This window comes from Triticum aestivum, chromosome 3A, assembly GCF_018294505.1.
Source record: "Triticum aestivum cultivar Chinese Spring chromosome 3A, IWGSC CS RefSeq v2.1, whole genome shotgun sequence".
Lineage (NCBI taxonomy): Eukaryota > Viridiplantae > Streptophyta > Magnoliopsida > Poales > Poaceae > Triticum > Triticum aestivum.
In genome coordinates, this window is record NC_057800.1 from 189,574,668 (window position 1) to 189,585,514 (window position 10,847).

The 10,847-nt window shown below is 43.3% G+C and overlaps 1 protein-coding gene across 2 annotated transcripts; it reads right to left on the reverse strand.

Annotated features, from left to right (window-relative positions):
* Window positions 1-1,336: 1,336 nt before the first annotated feature.
* LOC123060923 (kinesin-like protein KIN-14A) lies at window positions 1,337-9,604 on the reverse strand. Of its 2 annotated transcripts, XM_044483785.1 has the most exons (20): window positions 9,392-9,604; window positions 8,321-8,607; window positions 7,982-8,237; window positions 7,677-7,759; window positions 7,544-7,597; window positions 6,506-6,577; window positions 5,847-5,909; window positions 5,559-5,640; window positions 5,358-5,453; window positions 5,119-5,289; window positions 4,905-5,011; window positions 4,626-4,804; window positions 4,370-4,531; window positions 4,037-4,287; window positions 3,602-3,765; window positions 3,007-3,300; window positions 2,617-2,924; window positions 2,335-2,513; window positions 2,110-2,205; window positions 1,337-1,677 (listed from the first exon to the last, which is right to left on the reverse strand). In XM_044483785.1, exons 1-20 carry the CDS (start codon window positions 9,456-9,458, stop codon window positions 1,607-1,609), a joined length of 3,042 nt encoding a protein of 1,013 aa, XP_044339720.1. In that variant the 5' UTR covers window positions 9,459-9,604; the 3' UTR covers window positions 1,337-1,606. The 2 variants fall into 2 exon arrangements, with proteins under 2 accessions (XP_044339720.1, XP_044339721.1); XM_044483786.1 differs by lacking the exon at window positions 2,110-2,205 and having other exon boundaries at window positions 9,392-9,603.
* Window positions 9,605-10,847: the final 1,243 nt, after the last annotated feature.

Sequence of the window (10,847 nt, forward strand, 5' to 3'; positions counted from 1 at the left end):
ATGGCATGTGCTTTTTGCTGTGTGTGCGGTCACTTTATGGAGCGCTCGAAATGCCTGAGTTTTTGACAATAACAGATGGCCTGATGCTCTCTTACTAAGTGAAGCAGCCAACATGATTCACCTATGGCATCATTGGGCGAAGAACTCTGCAGACCAGCAGATCATGCTTCGGTGGATGGAGATTTTTTGATAGGCTCTCGTATTCCCCATCCTGTAGCTCCTTTTGTATCTCTTTTCCCATCCCTTTTCTTCTGTTCCTAGCTCAACATGGCTTGGCAATGGCCAGCTGCATTTTTCGTGCAGCGCTAACATTGCCTTCATGCAATTGACCTCGGTCACTCAGGTTTCATACCTGTTTTGAAATGCATAAGGCAGAAATTGTTCTGCCTTTTCTTTCAAAAAAAAAAAAGAAAACTCTGTTTCCTTATAAATGGTTGATGTGAATATGTTCTCCTTTTCTTCAGTGATGTTACATAAATATTGATTTTGTTTCTCCACCTCCTTTAGAGAGTCTACCATTTCTAAATCTGTCAAGTAACTCACTCAAATTGACCTCATTTTGACGTACTGCATGCTGCACAGCTCGCTCCAGCCTGCCCGGCAATCATACCAAACTCCTTGTTTTTTTCAGATATACTATACAGGAGTCTTGCTTGTCCACTTTGTTTGTAAGTAAATCAAGTTGATTGAGTAATAAATCCATATGACCCTTCATTGCTCCCAATTCAATCTGACATGCCTCTTTTTCCCTCACTACTTTACTGAAAGAGTCAACAGCTCGCTTCAGATTCTGACTTAGTGCCAGTGTGTTTTTTGTGTATGTGTTGATGTTGGTTGTGTGTATCCTATAACCATGCAAAGGCCGGTGTGTGCCCACTGGGTTTGTATCCCTGATGCTCAATTTTAAGCTAAGGAAATCCACCCTTTGTCAAAAACCAAATTGCATCCCGACAGGTGATTAAACTAAACTAAAAGAGTCCCTGCAAAAAAGAAACTAAACTGAAAGAGGACCAGTCATGTTGTCAAATCTAATATTTCTTGCCACCACAAAAGTGTGCCCCATGGTCTCTCAAAACAATACGAGCCTCCAAGTATCTGGTTGTCTGAAACTGATGGATCAGCATAAGTGAAGACTCTAAAGCGTAAGCATCCTGACCATGCAAAGGCTATTTAGCTCATGTGAAATAAAGAAAAAGGAAAACCGAGGCCAAACGAGCAGTTACAAAAATGTTCCAGAAGTAGCCATGAAATTACATATGCCAAATCTGACACTTGGCTGCTAGGTTAATCTGAATCATTTTTGCATTGCTTTCTCGACTCATTCAGAGATTCAGAATACAACAAACACAAAACAAGCATTCTTTACTTGCTTCCATTTCCACACTCCATCCACATGTTATGTAACCTCTCAAGAAGTTTCAGTTGTTACAAGGAATGTAACCTAGCCTGAACCTGTGGGGGGCTCTCTCAACATCGCGAACCCTCGCCTGGTGTTCCTTCTTCAGCAGTATCATGGTTTGACAGAAGCTGATGACTCTAACTCGGCAGCTATCGCGGATTCATGCTCAGCTTGAGATGGAAATCTCTGACGATTTTCACTGAGGATTCACAGCCATCTCTTTGCCTTCGCAGCTGAATTCATCGGAGGTGGCGTTTTGGCTTTTCTGTCACTTGAACCTGCCAATGGAAGTTGAAGCTCTTTCAGTAAAAAACTTAGGATCATCACAACACAACGTCCTTTAAAACTATATACAGCACCAGGATTTATAGTAAAATTATATCTGATTGGGCATTTTCTCCTGCAGAGCTCTGTTTCCCACTTGCTGCATTCTTAAAGTTGCAGTGGGGAACAAGTAAAATTCAGTTCCAAGCATCAACTAGCAGCTCACTCGGAAAATTTTAAAAACTAGGAACAATATACTGACAGGAAGGGACCTATAGGCTCAGAAAGCAATGGCAAGAATCCTTGATGATTTCTTTGATTGCATATGTATCAAAACCAATGATTACTGAAGCCATGAGGAAATAGAATGCAAGCAGCTAAAAGAGGGTTATAGTGGTTTTGGCCTGGGAAGCAAAGGATTGGTTAAGAAAGAATGGAGAATTCACATTGATGTTGTTCAGGCCATCGAACCCAGGAGAATGGCAGTGGCTTGTAATTTCTGGCGCTGGCAGCACATGCAATGATTTGGCTATTTTGTACACCTTTCATCAAACGGTACAACATTAGTAACAATTTAGTTGATTACTCCTCTGCACAAGGCAGCCTCCATCATTACATATTAAGTATATGAAGTAGGAGTAAAACAACATTTTCTTTATCCAGATACTTACTCGAATCCGACTTTCCTCCTAGAGATGATCTGCGTGACATGGTCGTCGATGGAGGTGGGAGACCTGTTAGTGACTGTCTTCTTTTTAACCTCGCGTTGGTAGTAATTGGAGATGCGCCGTCATTATTTGCATTAGTTGTGATTTTGGCAGGAGTTGCTTGGGCTGAATGTGGAGTATTCCTGCAACGTGTGTCAACGGCAGAGAAAGCTTAGTGCACATGCAGAATTACAATCTATAATCGTTTGCAAGTGCATACTAATATGCTGTTCTGAATGGACCTACCTTCTTTCAGAGCCATGAATCAACTTCCCTATGCTGCTCTGAATGGATCTTCTTAAATGTGACCCTCTCTTCGCCACGCTGCTTGTGGTTGTTTTATCCAATTTGGCATCAGAAGGTTCTTCCGTCTGACTCACTTGCACACCCATGTACCTTGATCTGCATGGTGTTCTCTGGAGAGTATCCAAACCTGACTGCTTGTATTGATTATAACCATCAGGGGGTAGTTGATAAAAGGTAACCGTATCATCTGTTGTAACTATCGTCTCACTCTCATGTCCGACTGGCACTTCAGATAATGTTGGGGACATCTTTTATCACAATGAGGAAGAAGGATAAAAGGTCAGTCGTTACATCACCAAACATTATGAAGTTATTCAGAGCAAGATATACCTGTATTACAGATCTGTGGATCTTTGTGTGGTTGAAGACATCAATACTGCACTCCTTGTCACGAGCTGTCCCGTGATCTCTGTTGAACGTCATCGCTGAAACAGGTGATTTTGGAGGCTTTCCTGGTATGCTACCCTTTTCACTACTAGTAGTCTCTAGGCTTAACCTACGCGGCCTTGGTGGGGTACGCTGCGGGAGTTGCTTTGTTCTCTCACTCGTTACTGTATTTTCCTTCAGTTTAAGTGACGATCTTTCAAATTCTTTGGTTGCCAATGCCTTTTTGAGAGTTTCTACCTGAAAATATGTTGAATCTTACATACTTATCTTCTGTTTGTAAAGCAAATGAAATACATATCAAATGTAAGCATTTGGAGCAATAAAAATTCAATGTACACTAGCAACACAGAGATAAATGCAAAATTCTGTAAGGACAAAGTCTTCCATTCTTCAGTCCAATGTTTCACACAAAGATAAAGTGATGAAATAATAAATTTAAGTGTAAATGCAACATTGTAAAGGTGGTCAAATTATATTGTTGATTTAGGAAACTAGCAACAACTCTTGAATATGCAATTGGAAGCAACAGGAAAATTACCTGTTCTTTAAGCTCTCTTATATCATTGCTTTCTTTGTTTGCATGAGCAGTTCCAAGTTCAACAGTAGAAGCCCTTTGGGCAAATTTCAGTGTGCTAAGAGTTTCTACATAAGATTCCCCCTCCGGACTTATGTGGGCTAACATCAATGTCTTTGCATTTCCCCCTGTCATCGGCAATGCAAAAACAATATTATAAGATATTACAGTGGGAATATAACGTCAATGTATAACAAGGTAGGATGGAGCCAATGAAAGCACTGCTTCATTATCAGTGATTTTGCATGCACTTAAACTATGATGCTGATTATGTAGAAGATACTTAAAGAAAAGACATATAACATCAAAAGTGACCAACCACTTGGTTGATCAGTAGTATTAATATCAATAGCTAGACCAGTGAATGTGGTGAGCATGTTCCAAGATGTAGCCATATACCTAATGAACTCTGTAGCAATTGGGTAAGTTTGCTATTTCTGTAGGGAATGTGAGAATTCTTCTGAGCTAAGGCAGTGATGACATCCCCTAGGCAAGACAGTGACTTGTTAATATGCTGAGCCTCCTTCAATCTGTCCCCCGTGGCTTCTGACCTGTCAACCCTTTCACTTCCTGCAAGATCTACCAAATGCAGGCAGCTACAGCTGACATTGCCAGAAATGTCCTTCCCATTTACATGGACAGTCAAGATACTGCAAACATAAAAAATCAGTTGCAGCAAATATTGAAAGAGCACACAAAAAGGTTACTGGGGCAGATAGTGCGAACTCAAACCTGTGAGACCTACTGCTTCTATTGTTCATTGCTGTTGGACCAGAAGCACGGTGCTTTTCCCCCAGCAGCATCAAAGTCATAACATCAGAAGGGGACTGAACTGGGCACATCTTTGCATCTGGAAGGTTGAACAGACCATTGCTTGAAGACCTTATATCTAATGTGAAATTAATGTCAGGAACCAACACAGTTATGAAAATGGATTCCACTGGGACAAAAATATAACAAGAGTGGCACATCAGATATGAAAGGATATTTCGTGCTTGAAGTATCTTCACTTAGGAGATCACGAACTTGCTCATTGTATATTTCAACCATCTGCACTCGTATATCATACTTTACATCTTCTCTAGAAGTTGATATAGTGAAGAGATCGTTCAGTGCCATGTAATTGATTCCAAGATCGTTAGACGATAACCCACCAGACGGGCCGCACTAATCACCATCATGCACAGACAAAGAACAATTACATGTGATTCAATATGGTCCAGTAAAAATAAGGAGTTACTGTAGAAAATATGATTTGTCTCTATACCATTGTATGGGTTTTGCCAGAACCTGTCTGCCCATAAGCCAATATGCACACATTATAACCATCCATGACAGATCTAATCAATGATTGCGTCTCCCTGTAAATCTCATCTGGGGATATTTGAGCATGAAGATGTAAAAATTAGATAAAGACATGGGCATACAACTTCAAGTACAGTTTAGACCAATATTTTGAGGAAAAGTTTAGACCATATTACCTTGAGTGGTTGTTGGCCCAAAAATTTGGTTGAACTGAAAGATCTTGCGTGTAGTTTGTGGCTTATATGGATCACAAACCATTATCGAACCATCATTTCCAACATGTTCAATTGAAGAAATAGACTTTGAGTTCATAAGTGGTCTTATCCGGCAGAAGACTCGGATATTCCCTATAAAAAAAACTCTTAGAAGTCATCAAAACAGTAACATCCATGACAACACTGAACTATACTGATACCTCGCACTTCTTGAAGCATGTTATACAGGTTTCTGTTTTCTTTCACAGCTTGGTTATAGCCAAGAGCAGCTTTGGATATCCCTTGAATGTTATGGCCTGTAAAGTAAGTCTCAGTGTTACACCAGACCGCTAAAGCTTGTAAATGGAGCTTACTTCGAATACCTGGAACTGTGTGCTCTGGCGAAGGTTTAAGCAACATACCTAATTCTGTGATATCATCTTGGAATTGGGTCTGCAAAGACCTGAAATCAACTTTAACCTCTTGAAACATTGTCTTGAGCTCCTGTAAAATAAGTCATGTCATTACAAAGTACAAACTGAGTGCTGAGCAAACTGTTGTTGAACCCACAAAGAGGTAAAACTTGCCATGTAAGGAACATATAAGATCATTGCAGTATCTCAAAAACACGTTTATTTTAAGAAAACCTTAAATGGATGATGCTGACTATCAAACTTCAATACACTTTAGTTAGCAGCATGAGATCTCACCAAAAGTTCAGATTCCTGTGCTTCCAAGAGACGCAGTCTATTCTCATTCTGCGAGTTTGAGCACTGAAAGAAAATAATGGTATAATGCATCACAATGATGTACAAAATTTGAGCTAAGTGTCATAATTCGTCACTGAAGTGTTGCGGAAATAAATGTCTTGGGGGAATTCCTCAGAAGCTAGAGTTATTTGACCTTATCTCTACCCTATAACAACATTTTTAAACAGAGTAAGAGTGTATTCTGGTATTGTGTTCTTCAGGCTTCAGCACCGGCATTTATTACGCATCCCAGATGTGAAGTACATAGTCAAATCAGCAAAGATATATGTAGCCTTTTACCATAACTATGAGGAAAAACTGATAGAATGTCAGGTTATGAACCTGTATCACAGCCAAATACTAAAATGGCTATTCTCTAGTTGCACATTTTAAAAGTTTATTCATGAGATTAAAGGCGATGCATGAAATCTTTAGCTGCCAATATGGCATAGCAGCTACATATTGCTTAGGTGTCTTTAGGCTTGTCAACCAATGCTTTTCATTCTATTATTCTATAAACACAAAGCTTTTGCTTCTCTCTTGAGAAAAATATTGTCCAAGTCATTTCCGCTAACTTCTGCAGATAAATGGAAAAGGACATTGCAATATTTAAACATTACCTCGATTTGTTGATTTGGTTCATTTTTCGTAGCAGCCCCTTCTGGAGAAATAAGTTGAAGGAGTGGTTTGAACTGCATAAAAGGCATTGGTGTCAGCTGTAATTAGCCTTGATAAAATATTAAGAGGCGCTAAAAAGGAAAATTTCCAATTGGAAAAATCCTGATAGATCGGCGAACAGAAATGTAGACCAACTATACCAGCCTGCAAGGCCATATAATTCATTGCACAAAATGCACAAGTCTGACAACACAAACAAAAGGAACTTGGTAAGTTGGTATAACCACAGTTTAGAATTCAGAACTGAGAAATATGAAAGATCGAAGATCTTAGTGTCTGCTTGTATCACATGGTATTTTCTAAAAGCTGTGCTTCAGAGTAATAAAACAAATACAAACTCCATCGGTTTCATTCGTTAGGAGGAACCCAACCGCCAAGAGTAGGAAATAAAGTTAAGATTCCTCATAGTTCTACATTTCTACGGTATCAGTATTCTTACTTTTATACAGAACTTGTTCTTTGTTTTACGTAGAAAGATGTAGTTCTAACATCTCTCCCAGTATTACAGTGTGGTAACAGTAATATACTTAAGTTATGATGTAATAATCACTAATATATGGAAGGAAGTTCACATTATCACACATATTGGTGTGCACTAAATTGAGCAAGAATATAAGTGTGCATGAAAAGAATAAGACAACACAATTTAGTTGAGATGATGATAAGAAACGGAAAATATTTGGTGCAACAACGCTTTGAGTAGACATCAACTTATGATATGCAAAAATATACTGAGACGTCATCTGAATAATAACAGTGCAACTAATGGCGAAGGAATCACATATTTATGTGGATTCTCAACCATTTGACACAGGCATTTTTCAGAAAAGATGTCTTATACCGAATATGGAAAGACGCAGGTACTTACTGTTGCGGCCTGCCTATAAAACAAAAGTAAGCCTGAGTGCGACTAAATTGGTGAGGCTAGCGTCAACAAATACATATGGCATTTGAGAGGAAGAATTCAATAGATAAGTCACCTGTTCTTTTTCCAGTTGATTTGATAAAATAGTGCCAACTAGTGTTACTGGATCCTGGAAAATAAGTTTAGCCATATCAGAAAACTGATACATGGTTCTGTACATTCAACCAAAAAAATTGTTGACTAAGGACCTTTTTAAGAGCGTCCTGGTTCAGATTTTCCTTGCAGCTTATCATGCAATCAAGAATAATCCTCTGAAGTTTTCCAATTGCCTCTGCAAATGCACAATACATAGATGGTCGAATTATTCATCAGATACTATGTTTAACCAAGTCGCTGAAATTAGTTAACGCATGGAGCAAAACATAAATAGCACAATTAATTGAGAAATCAACTAAAGAAGCAGCATCCATACGGCGACAGAGGTTACTTACCAGCTAGAAACATTTAAGCACTATAAGTGTAAAAAACTTGCAAAGTAAAGTGCATCACAAACCTTCCATGTTAGGACCCACGTTTTGAGAAGATTGTCCCTCGGCATCAATCTCTGTCAAGTCTAGACACTTTTGAGGGGTAGAAGATCCTAAAGTGACATTTTCAGACTGAACATGAATTGCAGAGCGTGGTGCAAGAGGTGATTTCATATACTTGACTGGCCCATAGGTTCCGCTGCATTTCTTTCGCTCCTGGTAGGACTTCAGAGAATTGACACAATCAGCTATCTTGCCCACTGACCCAGCATCAAGATTGTCCTGCACAAACAACCAAATTAGCGTCGTGGATAATGGGCATCGATCCATCATCAAGATTAACACAGTAAGGATAGCTAGCAAACCTTTTCCAAATCAGAGGCCTCAAAGCTCGGCAACTTTAGCGCCTGAACAGCAACCAAGAAATTGCGGATGTTCTCAAAATATTGAAAAGCCGTCGATGGCTGGCTATCGCAGGGGGCGTTTGCAACAACCTTTGGCACAACACCTGGCTGTATTTTGTTGATGGCCTTGCATAGGACAATGCCGTTTCTTAGAGCAGCAACAAATTCTTGTTCCGATGGGCAATGGGTAAGGCCGAAGGGCCCAACCATGCTCTCTAGCCACGCTGCAGCCTGGTGCCGTCTCCATGCTTGCACAAACCAAAGCAAGAAGTACAGTGAGCCAATGAGATTTACACAAGCACAACTCCATGTGTTGGAAATTGTGGCATGTTAAACTAAACATGGTAGTATTGGCTACATATGCAAGGAAATGCAGTAATGCGGCGTTCTAGCTGCAAGAATGGCACTCTTGCATTAAAAGTATAATTAGAACTGGCCAACTGCACAATCTGGTTTAGGATTTTCCTCCGCAACTAACATTGTTTTTCTTACAGAAATGAAAGCATGCATAATAATAATAATAACCGGAATAAAAGCTGCACTTTCACTGCTTTGCACGGGTTCTTGGAGCAAAGATAGCAGCGACAGATTCAGGAATCACCGAAACATATCGCAGAACTAGGGTTGAATGCACAGCAGCGCGTCTGAGTCTGACGAACACCGATTTCTACAACGAACTTCCGCCAACAAGCGCGTCGATTTGACCAATATAGAAGCAGGAAAAAAAGAATCGTTGCACATCAGATGGCACAATATCCGCAGGATCCCGTGATTCAATAAGGGTATATCCAGAAATGGAACCGCGCGATTCCCGCGAGCCCTCCGCCAAAGTTACTAAAACAAACGCGCCCGAAAATGGCCACGCGCTCGCTTCAGCGCAAACCCGCCCAGAACCCAACCAAAACGAGGCGCAGCAAGAAAGAAGAAGAAGACGGGCCGCAGGAATCTCGAAGGAGACACCGCGCTGCAGCCTACAGGGATGAACCGATCAAGCAAGAAGCCATGGATGGGGGCGACGAGAGATCTGCGTACCAGCCTCCTCCGTCTTCCGCGACGCGAAGCGGCCGTTGCGGAACGACACCCTCCGCGCCTCCGCCATGCGCCTCCCTCCGCCCCTCACCCCGCTCGGGTCCCGGCGCGCCTCCGCGTAGGCTTCTGGAAGCTTCGATTCGGGAGCAGCGCGCCGCGTGGGGAGGGAGGGGAGAGAGAGAGGGGGGAGGGGTTTGAATTCGAAACTGTGGGGTGCGGCGGTGGGGCCTGCCCGAGGCGGTTAAAGGTGTCCGGGATCTCGACACCGCCCACCGAAGATCGGACGGACAGGGAGCGCTCTGCTGGCTCGGGGCCTGTGCGTGTGCGGCGCCGGCCTCCTGGTACTGTGCTGTGCTGGTGGGGAAACCCGTCGTCGTGGGGGCAACTTGCCAGTCAATGGCCGTGGCCAGACAGTCGGACGCAAGTTCAGGTGGTGCTCCTCCATGGGTGCACCGACCATGCCGACGCTCCTAGTACTATCGGCGGTGTCGTGTGGATGTAAACAAGATGCGCTATATTTACTAATGCAATCTGAGCTATCATTTCGCTCGATTCCAATCTGACCATATCCCGATCGTACCAATTCAAGTGGCCAAAGGTGTTTTTATGTTCCAATCTGAGCGTATCGATATCATAATTAAAGCAACTTCATTGGGGCCGCCGCCGCCGCCGTTCATTTCGTCCGTTCGGCCCCCAGGGCGCTAAAAAATAGCGGTACAGGGGTGAACCGGCGCTAGTTTGGCCCCTGGGGCGACCTAGCTTTCAGTCATGCCCCCAGACGCCGTCCCAGGACGCGGAAAATTCGAGCTTGATCGTTCTCGCTCACAAAATACGTCACACAAATCCGGCGATCGCAAGTCACAGTTCGACGATCGGACAGGCGCACAAAAAATAGAGCGGCAGAAGTTTGCGTTCGCATCACTCGGCAGGCTCTGCCCCAGGCGTCGGCAGAGTTGGCGTGTGCGGACTTGGCGGTGTCGGAGCTGCTTCTGCGCTGGGCGGTGTCGGCGCGGCATCGATACTGCTGGGCGTCGTGGAGGCGTCATCACGCGGGCTTGGCGGCGGCGTCGCGTGGGCGTCGGCGTCGGCAGCGGTGTCGAGGAAAGCTGGTTCAGGTTGAGGCCGCGCTCCGCCAAGTACCACGTCTTGACCGCCTCGTCGGTGCTCTGGAGCATGTCCGCCCCGCCCAGCAGGAAAGTCAGGTCGGTGTTTCTCTTCTTCGCGGCGACGTTGGTCCGGAGCAGGTCGAGCTTGACGGTGCTGCTCGACATCAACGCCGACCACCGCGCGTCGGTCTTCTCTTCACGAAGGACGGCCCGGGCCTGCACGTCGGCGAGGCAGTGCTTGATGGACTCGTGCACTCGAGCGGTAGCCGCGTCGACGTGTTTCCCCTTCTTGACACCTTTGTTGCCGTCCGGCCGCCCTTCCGATGCGCCAGGAGTCGGCGCGTCCGGCTTAT